General features: G+C 40.5%; 1 protein-coding gene across 3 annotated transcripts in view; it reads right to left on the reverse strand.

The window, feature by feature from the left end:
* reln (reelin) overlaps positions 1 to 22,164 on the reverse strand; it is a 343,770-nt gene that overhangs the window by 133,303 nt on the left and 188,303 nt on the right. For all 3 annotated transcript variants that reach the window (XM_078235653.1, XM_078235652.1, XM_078235651.1), the window contains exons 21-23: positions 15,072 to 15,308; positions 4,595 to 4,787; positions 2,170 to 2,282 (exon numbers count right to left, since the gene is read on the reverse strand). In XM_078235653.1, the coding sequence (XP_078091779.1) occupies positions 2,170 to 2,282; positions 4,595 to 4,787; positions 15,072 to 15,308 (543 nt within the window). The remainder of the gene's footprint in view (positions 1 to 2,169; positions 2,283 to 4,594; positions 4,788 to 15,071; positions 15,309 to 22,164) is intronic.

Here is a 22,164-nt window from a genome sequence, read left to right on the forward strand (position 1 = left end):
TCTCCTCATAGCTAAGACCCTCCATACCAGGCAACATCCTGGTAAACCTTCTCTGCACTCTCTCCAATGCCTCCACGTCCTTCTGGTAGTGCGGCGACCAGAACTGGACGCAGTACTCCAAATGTGGCCTAACCAGCGTTCTATACAGCTGCATCATCAGACTCCAGCTTTTATACTCTATACCCCGTCCTATAAAGGCAAGCATACCATATGCCTTCTTCACCACCTTCTCCACCTGTGTTGCCACCTTCAAGGATTTGTGGACTTGCACACCTAGGTCCCTCTGTGTTTCTATACTCCTGATGACTCTGCCATTTATTGTATAACTCCTCCCTACATTATTTCTTCCAAAATGCATCACTTCGCATTTATCCGGATTAAACTCCATCTGCCACCTCTACGCCCAATTTTCCAGCCTATCTATATCCTGCTGTATTGCCCGACAATGCTCTTCGCTATCCGCAATTCCAGCCATCTTCATGTCATCCGCAAACTTGCTGATTACACCAGTTACACCTTCTTCCAAATCATTTATATATATCACAAATAGCAGAGGTCCCAGTACAGAGCCTGCGGAACACCACTGGTCACAGACCTCCAGCCGGAAAAAGACCCTTCGACCACTACCCTCTGTCTCCTATGGCCAAGCCAGTTCTCCACCCATCTAGCCACTTCTCCTTGTATCCCATGAGCCTTAACCTTCTTAACCAACCTGCCATGTGGGACTTTGTCAAATGCCTTACTGAAATCCATATAGACGACATCCACGGCCCTTCCTTCATCAACCGTTTTTGTCACTTCCTCAAAAAACTCCACCAAATTTGTAAGGCACGACCTCCCTCTTACAAAACCATGCTGTCTGTCACTAATGAGATTGTTTCGTTCTAAATGCACATACATCCTGTCTCTAAGAATCCTCTCCAACAACTTCCCTACCACGGACGTCAAGCTCACCGACCTATAATTTCCTGGGTTATCCCTGCTACCCTTCTTAAACAACGGGACCACATTCGCTATCCTCCAATCCTCAGGGACCTCACCCGTGTCCAAAGAAGCGACAAAGATTTCCGTCAGAGGCCCAGCAATTTCACCTCTCGTCTCCCTGAGCAGTCGAGGATAGATGCCATCAGGCCCTGGGGCTTTGTCAGTTTTAATGTTCCCTAAAAAACCTAACACTTCCTCTCTGCATTTAATACTGCATTTAGCATCTGAGAATTTATACCACATTGGGAGAAAACGCCACTCTAAATACATTATTTAGCCCATAAATCAGATTTTTGGAAGGCTGAATCTTGGCTTCCCACATGGTGCATGCTGCTCCCAAGACTACATCCCTTTCTGGAGCTCTTGTGCCACTTTCGACACGCCTTTGTGGGTTGAATAGCAGAACATTTGCATTATGGACTTTAATGCAGCCAGGATGTGTCACACTTATGGTATGATCTCAGACTGGTTTTGAAGGTCAACCGCTTAGGAAGTTCAGATGATTATCGGTGAATGTAAGAACAAGCTCTTCCCAGTCAAGAACCAGCTAATGCAATGACATTTTAATATTTATATTCCAAAATGCAAATGTGATAATTACACTGCGTTTGTTAAAAAAAAACTGTCCCCGACAGCTGCCTGCATCTCATCAGCAGTGCTGATATGCAAATATCTACACATAAAAACAAATTCATTTTCATAAAGCAAAAGCCAATGTAATTTGTCTAAGCTGTGCTTAGTACATAATGTGACTGGAAGAAAAATGGCAAGCTCAGGGCAGCAGTTTTCATCAAATGTCCTGCAAATGCTTTATGAAATTGGTGTCAAGATTACCAAATCCCTTCTGACACACTCCGACATGTTTAAACACCAGTGTTTTTTGTGGTTTGAATGCATTCGCCTAAATACTGAAGAAGTGTGCATATTCAATCAATGTTAAACAGAAACTTGTTAATTTTTTTATGGCTATTACGGAGATTAAAAATTCATTTGAGCCAATAACAGCTGTTAAGATAATTAAAACCAGAGTCACAAGTTGGGGAGGAGCCAATTAATGCCCAGTTACCTGGAGTCTTTGATTTCACATTCTGCAGATTTATGTGATGAGACAGTTGGTGGGAAGACAATGATTCATCTTACGTTTGGCCCATTCCCAAGGATTAATGCCTGCAATGATTTACTTACCACGTTTTCTGTTGCAGGGACACGGTTACTCTTTTCCACTGTGAGAACTCCGAGGAATGATAAACACTGGCAGAGGTGAACTCCTGGCAACTAGGCATACTGGGAAAACATTCCTGCAGGAAAACACATCAAGCTAGAAAATAGGGTTACCAAAAATTTTAAAAATTCCACATCTGCCTGTCAAAAGGCTTCAAATGTACAATTTGGGAATCAACGGATTAATGAAGATTGAGGACTGCAAAGGGCGTTGGTGAGGCCACACCTGGAGTATTGTGTGCAGTTTTGGTGTCCTTATCTGAGGAAGGATGTTCTTGGCATAGAGGGAGTACAGCCAAGGTTTACCAGGCTGATTCCTGGGATGGCAGGTCTGTCATATGAGGAGAGACTAAGTCGGTTAGGATTATATTCACTGGAGTTTAGAAGAGTGAGAGGGGATCTCATAGAAACTTATACAATTCTAACAGGGTTAGACAGGGTAGATTCAGAAAGAATGTTCCCAATGGTGGGGGAGTCCAGAACTAGGGGTCATAGTTTGAGGATAAAGATAACCTTTTAGAACTGAGGTGAGGAGCAATTTCTTCACCCAGAGGGTGGTGAAGATATGGAATTCACTACCACAGAAAGTAGTCGAGGCCAAACGTTGTCTGATTTCAAGAAGAAATTAGATATAGCTCTTGGGGATGAAGGGATATGGGAGGAAGGGGGAATCAGGATATTGAATTCAATGATCAGCCATGATCAAAATGAATGGCAGAACAGGCTCGAAGAGCCAAATGGCCTACTCCTGTTTCTAGTTTCTACATTTCTATGCTTCTATTGCGAGAATATCTTCTTTGAGTTAGATATATTTGAAATACCTGCAGTAGTCAATGGATTGTCAATGTTATCGATTCATATTCTGATAAAGCCATGGAAATGTACGAGGCCAAAACATGCTCAAAAGAATTTTCAAATTCAAAAATCAAACAAATAGATAGTTTTCTTCTTTCCAGATCACAATGAGGTCTCTGCGACAAATGGAACTTTCAGTCAGTTATAACCAGAAAGAACAAGTGGGAGCCACTAGTTTGGGCTGTGTTAATGTGGCATAGGAGGAGTTATTAGAGCAGAAATATTAAAACAACAGAGGGGAGCAAAAGCAACCATCTACACAAATGTGAGTGTGAAATGTTTGCTACGTTGAAGGATATGGTGTCTGAGGAATCCTTCAGAAAATCTCCACGGTGACAGTCCTTGGTTGAGAAGATATGTACTGAAGAAGTTTGTGGACCCAAGTTATCTTCTCCAGGGAAAGCACTTCATTTGCACCAGTTTTAGGTGAAACTTAGACACAAAATAAAGTCTTTACACTGAAAAGATGGTACTGATACTGAGGAAATCAAAACCTGGTTCAAACCTAAATAAAACTTCATTGATGGCTGAGAGCCTGTTCAATAAAGGCCTAAGCAGGAAACTTATTAAAGTAACTTAAACGCATTAGTTCAAATATAGTCACAGGCAGGGGCTTTATTCATATTTGGTGTCACAGTGAAGATGATCTGAATGCAACTTTAAATAATGACCGCACCTATTCATAACACCAAAGACAACAAGAAGAAAGATTTGGCATTGACAGGAACAACGTATGTAAATTGTAAACTGCTTTCTGACATCACTAAATGTCATTTATGCCAAGAAGTGGCACAAGTCTCAAGATTGAAGTAGCACTGAAATATAAACTAGGGCCTGAACATTCATGTCACGACACAGGATCACTTTTTATTAGCAATGAATAAAAAAATGACGAGCTATTTGCACATGTTCCCATTCCATTTGTATAAACTTTATCCAACAGTGCACAATTCAAAAAAAGATTGTATCATTGGTACAATCCAAACTAGACTGATTAATATTTGCAATGTTTAACATTGAGCCCATTAGGTTATTTTTAAAAATAAAGGAAAACTGTAGTTAGCTTGAACAATAGGATGAATGGCCCTAATTACGAATAGGGTAAATTCAGTGCTCTTAATAATGAACCTCACTGAAGGGGAACATTTGCAGCAGAGAAAGTTCTCTTCAAACACAGGAGTGCTGAATTTACCATTTAATAATTTCACTTTCCTCTGGAGGATTTAATCTGTAGAATTTATGGAACCCTACATGCAGAAGGAGGCCTTTCAGCCCATTGAGTCTGCACCTACTCTCTGAAAGTGCATCTTACCCAGGCCCACCAGAAGTCACGCGTAGTGGAAGCATTGGGGTCAAGATGTTTAATTGTTCAAGACTATAAGAGACAGATTTGTTGGATTAGTGGATCTTTACCTGCCCATCATTTTTTGTATTTTTATCTGTTCTTATAAGTTACAAGTTTCTGGCTATATCACTGTGTAAATTTAGCACTAAGCAAGTCCAAAAAACTAGTAAATCTTGCTCTCATATTTACCTCCTGTACAAGGTGCCATGTTAAGCCGTGGTTTGTGGAATATTCTAGTCTTATTTGGTTGTCCACGTGCAGTGTAAAAGGCTTTCCACAGCCCATCACCAGGCTGAATTGCAGCATATATGAGGCCCCGATCTGCATGGACTGGGTTTCGACATAGCGCATGCTCGAACTTGTTTTAGAATCTCCAGTGAAACTGTAGCAATGACAAATAAAGAAGTATTAAGTGGACATAATTGTTAAGATCAAGCCAAAGGCAGAATTCTTTAGCAAAGTAATGCGAGTGATTGGACTGTGCAGTAGGTTAGTCGCCGGCCTTTCACCTCGAGGCCATTGGTACAATCCAAACTAGACTGATTGATAAAAGTTTGATTATTTGCTTGTTGCTCAAACCTAATTCCTGAAGAACATAAGCCTAAATACATAAAGTTGTATCATTTTGAGGGTACTTGCAATCTTATTGAGAGAGACTACAAGTTAGGTGTTGCGGGAAATGTAAAATCACTGTGCTGATGCAACAGAATATGCTCTTCGAAGATTGGGGCTGAAGCACGTTGTTGGGCTGAACGTTTTCTTTTAATGTCTTTGATGCTCTAAATTTGAATTACGATGTTTGTCATGTATTTGATGTAGCTTTTTGTCCCCCTTTTCCTGAAGTCCTATCATCCATGTGATCAATATATTTTACATGACAATCATTACTGAGTGCAAACAGGAAGGGATATACTTTGTTGATAAGTTGAGGGTTGAGTATGAATGATGTGCAACTCTTTATAATTCAGGCCTTTGAAGTAACAATAACCTCCTTGGGGTATCATAGGTTTTTGGGGTAGACTATCCTTCAGTGTGGAGAGGCACACTGTGCACGCAAAACTACGCGTGACTTCACTTATGCCATCACATGGAACTGCAGCCAAATAGAGTGTTTATATCACACTTGAAATTTTAACAATGAAACCAAATATCTCAAAACTGTCTCTGTATTCATTGCAGCAAGAACAATGGTGTTTCCATAAGTCCACTGGATAGATGATTTATTCATATTTCCATGGTGGAAATAATCCAAAATGGTCTTTTTGGCTGCAACAGAAATATGGTGATGGAATGATTCATTGGTAAGCCGGTTAGTTCAGTTGGCAACATGGCTAATGTTGATTCTGAATAATGCCAACAGCGGGGGTCAATTCCTGTTCTGGCTGAGGTAGATTTGGAACCTGCCCCCTTCACCCTGCCTGAAAATGGAAGGTAACAGTAAACCACCCATCACTAACAAAAGAAACGGCTCAAACTGAAGCATCAACAGACAAGAGCCAAAGACATGTTTTTGGGCAGAGTCCAATAGGATGGGAATCGTGCTTGGCAGCAATCTCTTTTCTAATGCTATCACTTTGAAAATATATGCTAACAGAAACAACAAATATGACATGCATGATAATAGCAAGAGACAACTGCCCTTTCAATAGTAAAGATTACAGTCTCTACTATAAATGCTGGTGCCTAGCTACTAATCAAAAACATTTTCATAACCTTTATTTGTAAAGGTGATTTCTGAGAGAACTTTGAGAATGTTAACCATTTTCCTTCTTTTGCACAACAAGAAGCAATGAAATAGAAATACAGCCAACCCAGCGCATCTTTCAGTTTCCAAAGATAAATCCTTTCGATTTTTCTTTGTTCCAGAAGTAGTCGCATATATATAGAAATATATGTGATACTTTGTATTATTGCTACTGTATATCCCTCTGTTTTATAAACAGGATCCACATAGTCTAATCCATTTGGATTATACTCTCCCAATATGACAATATCACCTGTCACATGAGACATCATCCTTTGAGTTCCAACACCAGGCTATGCCACCTATGTCTTTATTATTGATGTCTTTTGTGTTCACCACTCTCACCACTGAAGAACTATGACGAATCACTGTAGACAACTCTAAACATAGCTATGCATGTTTCATAAAGAATGAAGAAAAAATGCCATTTATAAGAAAATATCTCAGTTGTGGACTGTTCTAATATTTGACTAGACCAGTTGATGACATCATTAAAACCCTTCAACTCACTTACTACCTCTATCTCATTTCCTTTCATTATCCCATATTCAACATCATCATAAAGCTATCTTCTTTTTATGGATTATTGAATTTGTCTTTTGCAGGAAGAGATGATGTGATTGATGTAGTGTGCAGTCACAACATCAAACCCGCGGCCAAGCAGGCCTCAGAAGAGTTCCAAACCCTAGCTGTCTCTAAATTACTCATAATGGAATGCCCTTCCTGCAAGGAGAGCATCAGGAGAACATCCTAATAAAGAATAATTTATTTCTAAGAAATCATTTTTTGATTTCCAAATTCAGAGCCATCTAATGCTATAGATTTACAATTAAAGAGGAAACAGAATCGGACTAACCTCCCCCAGAGGACTGTTGAGGTAAACCTTCTGGCCATTGCCTTGACACATGTTGCTGTGCTGGAGGTGTTACTCTGTGCAGGAGAGGCTGGGTCAACACCTAAGCAAGGAATGTCCTTAGGGCCTAAGTAGAGAAGTACTCACTGTTGCGTCGTTCTTTCCAAAAGAGAATTTGGCAGGCCTTTAGCTGTTGTTCCAGGGTCAACTGCAGCCCTCTTCTGGCAGAAGGCAGGTGTGTGGTAAGGGTGCAACACTCAAGGTGTACCACCTTGATAACTCTCTGCTAACAATTCAGGGCTGCAAAGTGGAGGAAACTACAGCGCAGTAATTTCTTTATGAACCTTTGACAAATCAATATTTCCATCCTTTTTCTCTGGTCCATATTACCTCAGGAGATGACTGGTATTATACTGATCTATCAAGCGCACATCTGCTACTTTCAAACTCACCTATTAAAAATGCTGTTGAGTTTGATCTTAAATAATTTCTTAATTCAGTCATAAGCTGAGTTCAGTGAAATTTCAAGATGAGTAAATCATTTTAAGACAATCATTCACAATAAAGTTTAAACTGCAAAGATGATTTTTGTTTCTGGCAGTCTCAGATAACTGTAAACTTGACTTTGTGCGAACTATCTGCTTGGCAGAAGAGCTTTGTACTGTAATTATTTTATTATGACTTTGTGGTCTAAAATAAGCCCATGATAATTTAATCATATTTGTTTAAAATTAAAATAATTTACGAGCATTTTAACTGACTCCAAATTTATGGCTTCTTATTTGGAGAAGGGAAGTGACTGATGGAAACATTACACATGATTAGACACGTTTCACTTGCTGCAGAAAATGAGATAGGGAATAGTCTGCACTGAATGATAAATCATCCAACCCAAATTCGCGCAATGAAGAAAATGTTGTCAATCACTCCCCCGTGACCAACAGCAACATTGCACCTAACTCATTGCTGTGGAGTTGCCAAGAGGAAACCAAATGGAAGCCCAGCTGAGATCAGCTAACATTAATTAATTTAACCACTAATCAGTTAGATAGTGTGAATTGGTCTGGAGATTTCCCATGGGATAATGGCTGGCAAGGGCTCTGAAGGTCACCAGCCAAATTCAACACCTCTCCACCAGCTCCGTCAGCCTCCCCATTAACCTCTTTATGTATCTGCTTTTCCTTGAGGCAATTTCTAAAAGCATAGGCTAAAAAGTTAATGTTGGCATGACATAAATTCCTCCGAGCTACAAAATCTGAAATATTTCCTGGCTCTGTTAATTATACAGAATTTATGAAGATCATATTTCTATCTTACTGGATTTTTACTGTATGCTAAGGCAAGCTATTACCTGAAAATTGGAGAGTATATTGGGGTAAGGCAAGTGAATGGGAGGGGGGATGGAGGGGAAATAAATTTTATTCAAAATTTGGATAAATTGGATAAATTAAAAGTCTTTGCAAAAAATCCACTGAATTGTTTTTTAGAAGTACAACTTCTCACCACTCAAACTCTTCAGCAGCGACTCTGAAGGCAGAATTTGAGACTCTCCTGGGGGAGGGACAGAGGTGTGCCAGTTCCTCACTGCCATCCCACCCTACAGTCACTTTGACAGAGATGAGATGGAGGGATGGGGTGAGGGTGGCAGGGCTCCTTGCCCGCACGGGGACAATAGCTGACAAGGCCGGTTAAGAAACCTTTGAGGTCAGTTAAAGGAAACTGTCTGAGATTTTCCAGTCAGCCTCCAGGTTCTTGTAGATGACGGAGGGTCAGTTTGGGTACCTGGAAGTAACCGCTCGGTAGCAGATTAGTGGATCAGTTCTCTAAAAGTAAGTGGAAAAATCAAAAGCTCTGACTTGTTCTTCAGCAGTGTCCACTGGTCCCTTTCAAAATGACTGATAAGACCATGGTAATCCTGCAAAAAGTGAGCAGCGCAGGCTCTGCCCAGCTTATGTCAAATTTGACATCAAGATCCTAAAAAAGATGTGTGCCCTCTGGAATATGCTAATCAGGAGCTAGCGTCCTCCTAGGGAGCTGCCCCAATACTCTCTGGAAGTCTCCAGTTACTACTTTCAGAGGAGGCTGGATGCAGGCAATTCAAATCTGCGGCACAAATTTCCAGCTCAGCAAATTAAATTGGGAACATTTGGCAAAGTTGAATGCAGAATCATGCTCCCGGTATTCTGTTGTAACAACCTAGTTCAAAATCCTGCTTAAACGTTTCCACTCCCACATCTCACAGCCTCTTTAAGCAATGGTCAGTATCATCATACCAGCCTGTGTGCATTGGAAATCTGTTTGAAACTCCCCAACCCCATTTCACACCAGATTATTACAGCAGCCAGGCGAGAAAGGAGACTTTCATTCTAATGGACTAGCTGGACACAATCCCAGAATCTAAAGGTGAAAAGAGAGTGCTTAACCCAGGCGTCAACTCAAAACAGCCTTGCAAGAACTCAATTGGCCAAATACTGTCTTGTTAGCCATGATTCCAGCGTACTAATAAACTGTTAGGTAGATTTCCATAAGAAGAGCTTTCAATCTGTCTTGAATTCAGAATGAAGCATAAATAGTGATCTCGTCAACAATAAAACTGGAAAAATCACAGCCAATGTAAGTTGCCAAATGAATAACACTAGAAAACCATAATCCATTTCGTTCCAACCAGCCACTAAATCACTGAAGCATTCAATTGAGAGTAAGCTAACCAAAGTGTAACAATGGCTAAATGTGACTTATGTTTTTATAGGTGTAATGCCTGTTCAATTTATGTATAACAGAAGAAAAGATAGGAAATAAGAAACTCACCGTGATATTCAAAATGATCATAATTAATGACTGGGATAGATGGACTGACTGCTTTGCATTCAATAGATGCACTGAAATAGTTCTATACTCACAGATACAATAACTCATTCAACATACACTCCTGACTCAAGAAACCTGTCCCACCTTTACCCTTTTGATGGATGGCATGCACCCTCCCTGCTGCTCCTGAAACAAATCCTTCAGGAGAAACATTATGTAACAGCACTTATGAGGAAATAAATTACAACTTTATTCTTCATGTCATTTTTAAATTAAATTGGTGAAACTTTGCTGCTTGATTAATTCATCATTCTTGGCTAGTTATCTTCCAAACTCTGTCCAATTCCAGTTAGCTATGATGCATCACTAAGCCAAATTGTGAAATTAAGGGAGGTGCCCGTCTTCCCAAAGCGACTTCAGGACATCTGATATTGGTTATTTTTTGAAGACGAAGGGAAAATGCCATTATATCACCAATATAGTTTTAATATTTTAATTTAAACTTTAATATAATCGAATTTCCAACGAACAGTGTAGAAAGTACAAGATAAATGAGAAAGTCACAAATTGGCACCAAATAAACAATGATCCTTCTGAACACTGACCGTGATTAAGCAATACATGTTCTGTTGTCACTGTTATCTGAATTTTCCCAGCCTCATGATGGCGGGTTTGCCGTATTCCCACTGCCAGGGAACTTTCTTGGGGTGGGCTGGAAATCAAATCAGCTGCCTCTCTAACTCAGCCTTGAATAAATTCAATGGCCCATCCTCCACTGTCTTCTGGGAAGAGAATTCCACAGAGTAATGACTCTCAGAGGAAAAAATGCACTCTCATCTGCGTCTTAAAAGGGAGATCTTATTCTTGAATGTATTCCCATTATTCTAGCCTCTCTGCACATGAGGATATGCCCTCCTGGTTTCCTTCGATCAAGTCCCCATAGGGTTTCAATAAGATCACCTCAAATTCTTCACCAATGGATACAGGACCAACGATTCTTCATAAGATAAGCCCTTCGTCCCAGGAATAAGGCAAATGAACCACCTCTGAACCACTTCTAATGGAATTGCATGCTTTTTAAAATTAATTTGTGGGACATGGGCGTAGCTGGCTGGCCAATATTTGTTGCCCATCCCTATTGCCCGAGGGCAGTTTGAGAGTCACATGTAGGCCAGACCAGGTAAGGATGGCAGATTTCCTTTAGGATTTTCCGAACAATCGACAATGGTTTCATGGTCATTAGTAGATACTTAATTCCAGATATCTTTTACTAAATTCCACCAACTGTCATGGTGAGATTCGAACCCTGGTTCCAGAACATTAGCTGAGTTTCTGGATTAATAGTCTAGCAATTCACCAATACTCCTTAGACAACATCTACCAAACACGCAACCTCTACCACCTAGACAGGGCAACATATGCAAGTTCCTCTCCAACCAATAGACCATCCTGATTTGGAAATATATCCTTCACTGTCGCTGTGTCAAAATCCTGGAAATCCCTCCCTGACAGCACTGTGGATGTACCTACACCACATGCACTGTAATAGTTCAAGAAGGCAGCTCACCACCACCTTCTCAAGGGGGCAATTAGGGATGGGCAATGAAAATGCTGGCCTAGCCAGCGAAGCCCACATTCCATTATTGAAATAATAAAAAAAACTATCTCCATTTGAACAGTGTACTGCTTTTCCATTCTTCCTGCGAAAGGGGATGAGTTATTTTTCCATAATATATTCCATCAGTCCACTCATTTAACCAATTGAAATCCCTTTTGTAGACTCACAGGCGTTTTACCACCAGCAGTGTGGCTCCCAACTCCATGCGGAAGTCACCAGCTCAATGGAGGTGGTCTCCCTGTGGCAGACCAGATTGGGGATGGGGGTCCTTAAGAAAATACACCAAGAATGGAGAAACCTAATCTAGGAGAGGAGTTTCCCCTGTAACCCTATCGAGCTGCTGCCTGTTTATTTCTTCATTGATGTACAACCTGTTGAGGCATTCTTTTGGTCCTTGAGCTGCCTCACCAGTGCCTACCTTCCCGGTGGGGCTGCTAAGGTTCTGTTTGGGCCGGCTGAATAATGAGACTGGGCACAATCCTTTATAGGACAGTGAAAGTGGAGGTGGCCAATTAGGAGGCTGTTTCTTGGAAGATTTCTGAGTAGGTTTCGCTGCCGGCAAGTACAGAGTTGGGACCTCCATTTGGCCCCAATATCAGGGTCCTGAGGAAAAGCTAGATCTCTTGCCTTTTAAAGAGCAATATTATATTATATCAGCAGGCTATTAACACAGACAGGACTTCAAATTCATTCTTGCTAAGCAATGATCCTGTCTGCTTGCTGCCATTGAAAAAAAGCCATATTCCATCAAAGTCAGAACTGGGCAGCTTTTGGCATATTTGGGTCTTTGCGAACAGATCAGAAATGTTCCAACACTTGTCAAGTTAAGTTTGATTCTCAATTCAAGTCACTTGGGACCAGCGGACAATTTAGCGGGTACACGGGACTAAATATTTCAGCAAGTTAAATAAACTCAATGAAGTCATTGGTGTGCAACAGAGCTATTTACATGAAATCATTTACTTTAGTTCGATCTAAGCTAATATCAATAAAACATGCTGTACTTGCTTTCACAATGTCCTTTTTAGCCCTCACGAGGCTAATTTTCTCTCTGAATGAAACTCGCTTGCTACCTGGTTATCTTCCCAATCAGCTTTCAACAATCACTCCTTAAGTCCACTGCTCATGCACATTGTCAACTGCTCTCTTCCTGCAGGCAATTGTTATCCCATTAATACAGCTATTATCATCTGCCTTCTTAAAAATCCTATTGTGATCACTTTGTCCACTTTAGTTTCCAGTCATAGAATCCCTACAGTACAGAAGGAGGCTCTTTGGCCCATTGAGTCTGTACCGATCACAATCTCACCCAAGCCCTATTCCCATAACCCCACGCATTTACTCTGTTAATCCCCCTGACATTAAGGGGCAATTTAACATGGTCAATCAACCTAACCCGCACATCTTTGGAGTGTAGGAGGAAACTGGAGCACCCGGAGGAAATCCATGCAGACACGGGGAGAATGTGCAAACTCCACTCAGACAGTGACCCAAGGCCAGAATTGATGCTGGGACCCAGGCGCTGTGAGGCAGCAGTGCTAACCACTGTGCCACCGTGCCGCCCCGTATAAGGAATTTTAAAGTATCATTGCAACTCAACAATAACTTGTATTTATAATGCAACTTTGACACAGTCAACTGTCCCAATCACTTCACAGAAGTTTAATCAAATAAAATTTAGCACCAAGCCACAAGGGTAATGTTTGACCAAAAACTTGGTCAAAAACATTGGTTGGTTTTAAGGAACATTTTGGAAGAGAGCGAGAGAGAGAAACAGAGGAGGAGGAGGGAGGGATTTCCAGAGTTTAGCACACGGGCAGGCGAAGGCATGGCATCAATGGTGTAGTGAGAAAATCAGGAATACTCAAAAGGCCAGAATTGGATACTGCAGAGATCTCAGAGTTGTAAGAGGTGGTGGAGAATTCAGAGACGGGGAGGGACAAGACCATAGATAGATTTGAAAACAAGAATGACGATTTTAAAATTCAGGCCAGCGGTCAGTGTGATGGATGATTGATATTTGGAGAGGTTAAGCTCATATTTACTGAGGGTAAATATGAGGTAAGTCAGGCAAGCATTGGAATAGTCGATTCTGGAGGTATTAAGGGCAGGGTTGAGGGTTCAGCAGTAGATGAGCTGAGGCAGACATGAAGATGGGTAATGTTACAGAGGTGGAACAGCAAGGCAGTCCTCATCAATGATTCTCCCATTAATACTGCTATCACCACCTGTCTTCTTAAAATAGTCTACCTTTGACTCCTTTATTATTTTGTGACTATGTCTCCTTTAACTCCCTGTAGTCCTCAATACAGTCACTTTCATGATTTTATTCTTATCCACCTCACATTCCCAAATTCTCTCTTCCTAGGTCCATATCATTATCTCAAAGATCCCACACTTTCCTTGTCCTATTCCTTATCTATAAACAGCTCTTGGTAATATAGTGGTGACCGTGGAGCTAGGTTCCACATATATGCTGCTAACATCCAAATCTATCACCACTCTTGATCTCTAACTGTCACCAAGATGTTTGATTGCCTATCTCTCAAATCCTGGCTATTCACGTCAACACTGACCAAACAGAGGCCACTTTGTTTTGTTTGAGGCAGAATCTTTGCACCTCAAACACCAATTCCATCTTCCTCCCTTGATGCTCATGCAGGCTAAACATGTAGGCACACACACCTTGATATCCTCTGTTGAGTTGAGCTTCAATTCCAGTATCTATTGCATTGCCAAAACCACTTACATGCACCTTCAGGAACAACACTTGACTTCCACCATCAATAAACCATTCTCCATAGCTCAAACCAAGAATGTTTTCTTGTCACTCTCCCCATCTTCAGCCTACACAAATTTTTAAAACATCCAACACCCTTACTGCCCTGACCTAACTCTCAGATATCCCACAAATTAGTCTTTCACAACTTCCATCGATTTCACTCTTCAAGCACACTAGCATCAAAATCCTCACTCTTATCCTCAAATCCTTCAGTGAACTACTAGTAAAATTGTTTCCAGCTTTACACTGCAGCATTGACGCTCTATTCACCTGACTTTCGTCTACTGCACATTGTCCCCTTCTCTATTCCATAGTGACAAAGCCTGAAGCCATCTTGCACCTTGCACTTTTATACAAATCTCTTGGCCTTGTGAGCTCTATCCATTATCTTGCATCAATGGCTATCTTTTGTGGTGACCTATCCAAAGTTTGTAATGGTTCAAAGTGTCACGGAACCTCCAGCAATATAATTGGTCAACCGTGTGTTGGAGTTTTCAGTCTTCTATTGCGATATAGAAGCTACACAAACAGATCATTTCATAAGGTGAGAGCTTTTCAATTATTTCAACGAATCCACATTGTAGTTTTTCAGGGGTAATGCCTCCAACCTTTCCATGAAAACTAACAATAAATCAATAAGAGTTCTTCATCCAAGGCAGATTCATATCTAATGTGATCCAAATATTTTACTTCCTTCTCTCAACTTAGAACCAAAAAGCTTTGGAAAAACAAGCATGAATGAGAAGCAATCATATCCTATCATTTGACTAATTACATTCGCATTTTCCAAACCTGCAAAAAATTCCTTTAAGGCAGCATGAGAAATTGAAGCAAGTGCAATTTCTGGAGTATGCTTCCTACCTGAGAGACCAGTCGTGGTTACAGTAAGGTTGGACATTTCCCAGGTAGAAGCCCAAGGATTGAGTCACATCCACAAGATTGGTGAAGTTGAGAGTAATGCTGTTGTACAGGACTGAGGTCATAGTAATTTCATCAATGGCCCACACGTCCTCTTGAGGCCCAGAGTGATAAGGCTGCCACCATCGGAACTGAATGCCAAATTGCTGGGCGTTGTCTGGGAGCTCCACAGAGATAATTCTATGACCAAAAAGAGCTTTGTGTGAAAATTCTACGCAACATAATCGACGAATCATCCCTTTGTATCGACAGTATTTCCAACTGGTACAGAGTATGGTAAAATGTAAAGTCAAGCAATGCTCACAGATGTTGTCCTGCAAAGAAGAATGATTTTGCAAGGTTTTAAAAACAATGCTGTCAAGACAAGAAACCACACAGAAACATGCAGACAACATTTTGATAGATCTCATTCAATATTTATTAAAAGCACATTTTGAGATGGGACCGTTCCTGCTCTGTAACAAAGGCAGATAAGACTTCCAACATGAATCATAAGTTTTATAAGACAAAGCTTAATAAGTAATTTGGGTGAATTCCTGTCAAGGGTTATTAAATTACTGAGCAATTAAGGTGGACTTCATGTGTAGGCTACAGATCAAAAGATCAGAAATTCCAGTAACATTCACCATGAAAAGAAACCCAGAGAATGATACGATTTCACTTTTTGAGGTGAGATCATTTCTTACAGAGACCCAAGTGCAGGTAACTTAAGCCTGATTAAAATTTAGTCACACATTTTAAGTTATTAAGGCTGTTGTCTTTTCAGGACCATGTGATAACTGCCGCAACAGCAACCTCCTTATGGGGAGATGGTGGAGTAGTGGTAATGCCACTGGACTTGTAATCCATAGGTCCAGGCTAATGCTCTGGGGACATGGGTTCACATTCCATAATGGCAGCTGGTGGAATTTTATTAATTTATTAATTCAATTAATAAATCTGGAATATAAAGCTGGTCTCAGTAATGGTGAACATGAAACTATCATCGATAAGGACGGCAGATTTCCTTCCCTAAAGGACCCTAATGAAGCAGTTGGGTTTTCACAACAATCGATGATAGTTTCATGTTCACCATTACTGAGACCAGCTTTATATTCCAGATAAACAATCTAACCCGCATATCTTTTGATTATGGGAGGAAACTGGAGCACCCAGAGGAAACCCACGCAGACACGGGGAGAACATGCAAACTCCACACAGACAGTCACCCAAGGATGGAATTGAACTCGGGTCCCTAGCGCTGTGAGGCAGCAGTGCTAACCACTGAGCCACCGTGCCACCCTTGATATCCTTTTCAATGTTTTACTACAGCACGAATCCAAAGAAATGGATCAGTGGCTGCACTGAATTCGCGAAGAGTCAGATAAATCTTCCATTTGCAAACAACACCAACAATAATTTCTTGACTTAGATATTAATTATAAACAATTAACATGTCAATACCAAAGCTCTATTTCCACCCACAAACCAAAATACATTTCTGTTTGTGCCAGAAGTTTTAAAAAATGGAAATAAGTAAATATTGACACCCTTTCTATTAAGTCCACAACACAGACTGAAGTCACCAGTTTACCCAGGGTTGCCAGTCATCATACTTAGGCACTAGAGAAAGTCAAATTTTCATCTGTACATGTTTTCCTAATTGCTAATACTAGTAATTAGTGCCAAGTCTAAATTTAGTACTTGGTGTTTAGTCAAAACGTTCTTACCCACTTATGTATTAGAACAGTGCAAACCTTACAAAGTATGGAGCACTAATGAAGAATAATGTCATGTTTTTAACAACTGTCGACATATGGAACAGCAGGGAGGACATATTATCGCAAGAAAAAATAATTCTATCCCCATGATTAGCTCCATAAATCAACAACACTGTTCCCACCCAGCTCTGCACCTGACAAGATCAGCAAGCAACTGGATTTCTTGGCAAACTTGCTGGCCACAGCTACTGCACAGCTCTGATGATCTTCCAATCTAAGAGTGCTTTCAATAGGCAGCATGCTGAATTTCACGTCTGCTTTCAATTTACTAACAAATGTAAAACTTTAATACGAAACTGACTTCTGCCTGGTCAGCAATTTCGATTGGACAACAATGTTACATCCAAGTTTTCTAAGATTAAATTTCAATATAAATAAACTATTGAAAAATAAAATTAATTTAGACTGCGATCATAGACAGCTGAAATGTCAGTATAATGTTCTATCGTGCAAAGGAGATATTAATAGATGAAGTGAATGGCAAAAACTGTGGGAAATGGATTTCAATGTTGGCAAAGTGTAGGGTCATCACATTGATTCTAAAAGAAAAAAATGTAACTAAATGGTGAAATGTTAGACAGAGTGGAGATCCAAACAGACTTGGAGAAGCACTTGCAGCCCCTGATGTGGGTGAGTACCGAGACAGAGCAGGAAAATTCACTCCGCTGACTGGTATCTCGGGATTATCCCGTCCCCGGTCATTTTTCCCGAGGTGAGATCGGCATCTAAAGGACTACTTGCCTGCAAACGGTGGGTAGGCAATTGAAGATCGTTAATTGCCTATTAAGTCCTATTATCAGAGGTTCACTGGAATTTTCCTGACATTAAGTTTCATTTGTGATTTTCTTTTGTTTAAGGCAGTATTCCTTTAAGAGAAATTTGAGTTGATTTGATTTATTATTGTCACATGTATTATTATACAATGAAAAGTATTGTTTCTTGCATGCTATACAGACAAGGCATACCATTCATAGAGAAGGAAAAGAGTGCAAAATGTAGTGTTACAATCACAGCTAAGGTGTAGAGAAAGATCAACTTAGTGCGAGGTAGGTCCATTCAAAAGTCTGATGGCAGCAAGGAAGAAGCTGTTTTTGAGTCGGTTGGTACGTGACCTCAGACTCTTGTATCTTTTTCGCGACAGAAGAAGGTGGAAGAGAGTATGTTCAGGGTATGTGATGTCCTTGATTATGCTGGCTGCTTTGCCGATGTAGCAGGAAGTGTGGACAGAATCAATGGATGGGAGGCTGGTTTGCATGATGGGCTGGGCTTCATTCACGACCCTTTGTAGTTTCTTGCAGCCGGGGCACAGCAGAAGCCATGCCAAGCTGTGATACAACCAGAAAGAATGCTTTCTATGGTGCATCTGTAAAGGTTATTGAGAGTCGTAGTGGACATGCCAAATTTTCTTAGTCTTCTGAGAAAGTAGATGCGTTGGTGGGCTTACTTAAGCATAGTGTTATCATGGGGGGACCAGGAAAGGTTGTTGGTAATCTCGGTCATCTCTACTTCATCCCCATTGATATAGACAGGGGCATGTTCTCCACTACGCTTCCTGAAGGTGATGACTATCTCCTTCATTTTGTAGACATTGAGGGAGAGATTATTGTTGCTGCACCAGTTCACCAGATTCTCTATCTCATTCCTGTACTCCGTCTTGACATTGTTTGAGATCTGGCCCACTACTGTGGTGTCATCAGCAAACTTGAAAATCGAGTTGGAGGGGAATTTGGCCACAGTCATTGGTGTATAAGGAGTATAGTAGGGGGCTGAGGACACAGCCTTGTGGGACACCGGTGTTGAGGATGATCGTGGAGGGGGTATTGTTGCCTATCTTTACTGATTGTGGTCTGTGGGTTAGGAAGTTGAGGATGCATTCACAGAGGGAGGAGTCGAGCCTTTAATTCCTTTAATTTGTCCCTCAGTTCATTTAGTGAAGATGTTCCAGCACACACTCATTCCAGGGGCCCCGACTCATCCCCTTGGAGCAAACAAACCCCCAACTTCTGGCCCTCTTTATTCCAGATCAGGTTTACGAAGCTGGGAAATGTCCCAACTCTGCGCACCCTACCTGGGAGTGGAAATCTGGACCCAAGACAGCAAAACATTGAGCTGAAGGGAATTTGACTCAGGAATCTTAAGTGGAAATGAGATTGATGCTGTGCTATAGAATATAAACTTTAAAACTCCTGCTCTATCTTTTGCTGCAAAAGGGCAGAAAAACAAAAACATTGCAGACAGGAAAAGGAAGCATATGTAGTTTTGTCCCCAACTCTGTTGGCTGCCTCCCTATTGATACTAAATCATCTCATGCAAGTGCACATGGAGTCATTTCTACATATACAGATATAGTGTGGTCACATATATATACATACACATATAATATATATATATATATATATACACACATACACATATATACATATACATATCTCCAACTCAGTTTTAAGTTCCAGGGAATGGTGTTAACTTCTTGAAATATCACAATACTTATACTTAAATCCATTGTGCATTCTATTAATTCTCCCATCAGGTTATGCTTTATGTTTCAAATCATTTGAAGGAAGCAACCATAATAAAATAAAATGACCTTAAAAACAAAATATCAAATCTGATCACAAATTCATTAAGGTGACAGATAGTTATTCAGGGGTTAATTGCAAATTAGCATTGAGGGATGAACTAAATGATAGCATCATGCTCCGAGTGTGTTTTATTCAGCTGGCAGTGCTGTCACCAGGACAGGTGGCACACACCACAAAAATAGTGCACTTGGCAAAATCCTTGGGCCTTGCACAGCTGGGGAACAGTTAGCAAACCTGGTACAGCTGCCGTTCTAGTCACAATGGGCACTGCGGACAAAGCTCAAACAGTGGAGATAGTTGGCAAAGGCAGAAATCTGGCCCAGCAGGCAGCCACTGCCTGCAAAGATCCCTGTCTTGTTTGTCAACTCGAGGTTGTTCCAACTCGTCAATGACAAGTATGCATAATTAGAGATCAAAAAATGGCCAAAAGAAGATGGAGTGTGATAGGAAGCAGTACTTTTTGGAATGTTTTATAAGCGCAAGGTGAGTACTTCAGGCATGTGTAATTCTGAAAATTTGAAAGGATTACAAGCAGTTTAATATGGCAAAGGCCTGAAGAATTATTTGTAAAGAATAGTGAAATACAATCCTGTAATCTTGGCTGGAGTTTGTGATAAATAACTTTTAATTCCAATGTAACCATGGTGACAAGTTAATTAATAACACCAATTCGAAAAAAAATGCTGATTAGCACCCAATAGTTATTGATTAGTCTATGCTGAAAAAAGTAATAGATTGCTACAAGATTTCAGGGTAGTTTTAAATTTGCTGTAACAGCTGAAGATTGCCAAAGGATTACATAATTTCCCTGCTTCCCCAGATCTCATATTTCCCCCGCAGTCTGACAGTTCATCCACTAACCATGTGAAAACTGACACACCAAGAGTCCAGAGAGAAAAGAACTGAAAGTCCTGCTTCATTGAAGAGATGTAAATCGGTCTGAGCCTGCAGTTTATCTGAAGTGCACATTGATTATTTCTGTTTGGAGATTGTGTTACAATACTGATTAACTTATCTGATAGGTACATTGATTATACATTAACAAAGTAAAATATTGCATTGAGGTTTCTTTCAGTAATTTGCAGTACCATCTGAAGATTGCCAAACAATTATATAATTCCACCCCCAATGACATATTTCACCTCAGTGTGACACTATCCACCAACCACCAGCTCAGTCAAGTGAGTCAGACTCAATTGGAGTCAGCTTCCAGCTTTCATGCTGTGGCAAATACTTCCATTTTATGATTTATCCAAGCTGTCCATTGAAGCTAATAGCATTTACTATCATATTCACAGTAATTAACTTAATTAATACTAATTATAGACAGTTACCAGATGGAAATTATAGATGACCATCGCTGCCATTCGTAAAGACTATCCTTACCATCAAAAGGTCACTGGCAAAGCTCTTCAAGAGCTGTTTGTGATCATGAGCAAAAACACCCCTGACACAGTGCTGCCAACAATTACACCTCTATGAGGAAGCAAAAGGTTTATAAAAAAGCATTTGTAAAATATTATGCTTCCTTACAAAAGTTGTTCCCAGTTGAAATTTGCATTGCACGCTTGTGCTTCATAAATTTCTGCTTGCAGTTTTCTGCCCTGCAAATACCTCTCAAATCCTGTAATCTCAAAGTGCTAAATAAGCATTATCAGGATGATTTATGATCATTGCTAATTGTTAGGCTAACGGTGACTGAGGTCTCTGTAGCTTAACCGCTACAATTTGTTCCGTTAGCTCAAAATAACGCAGAGGTTATTTTCCTCAAAAAATACTAAAAACATATTCAAATGTTGCTTTTGTTTCTCTCGTTTCCTCATGGTGCACAGTCTGAGATCAAGTCCAGTCCAACTGAATTCAAAGTATTTCTGGGAACATTGTGAATCCGAATCCAAAGGTGTTTACATGTATTGATACTCATGTACAATAAGTAATAAATCATCAAGACAATAAAATAATAATTCTACCATTTGGGAAAATGTTATAGACAATTGTGCAGGATTCAAAATGTCACATGTCAACAAATAGCTCTTTGGAGAATCTTGGAGAAATTACATTGCTGCCACAAAACAGCAACATGTGGTACTAGTAAAAGTAGCATCAGTTAGAAAACGTGTGTCCATTTAAGGATGGCATAATCACTATTGATTTCAATGGGGTGGAGCCATCAAAATTGATTAATTGAATCAGCAAGAGTAATGACAGAGCAGAACAAATGGCCTAGAAACCTTTGGTGTGGTGTAGCTAATGGTGTAAATTCGCCTCACCTCATCTTCCTGGAAAACCTGCACTCCAAATGACAAACATGGAGTCCAACAATCCCTGATCATCACCAGTGTTCCAATTTTATTCTGGCAGTATATTTCTTATAATGATTCCATTGTTGCCATTTACAACTCCTCCAGGCCCATCTTTTGTTTCTTAACTTGTCCCATTGCCAGCCACTCTTGCACCCATTGTCCGTTTTGTCATATAATCTCTTTTTCCAGTTTAGCGCAGACCCCTTTGTTCTTCCCCGAGCCCTTTCCCCTGCCTCTGGGCTTGGTTCAAACCTGTAGCATCTGTAACATTTTCCAGTTCAGATGAACTGCTGCTTCACAGCTCCAGGGTCCCGGGTTCGATTCCCGGCTCGGGTCACTGTCTGTGTGGAGTTTGCACATTCTCCTCGTGTTTGCGTGGGTTTCCTCCGGG

This window comes from Mustelus asterias, chromosome 19 (assembly GCF_964213995.1).
Source record: "Mustelus asterias chromosome 19, sMusAst1.hap1.1, whole genome shotgun sequence".
Classification (NCBI taxonomy): Eukaryota; Metazoa; Chordata; class Chondrichthyes; order Carcharhiniformes; family Triakidae; genus Mustelus; species Mustelus asterias.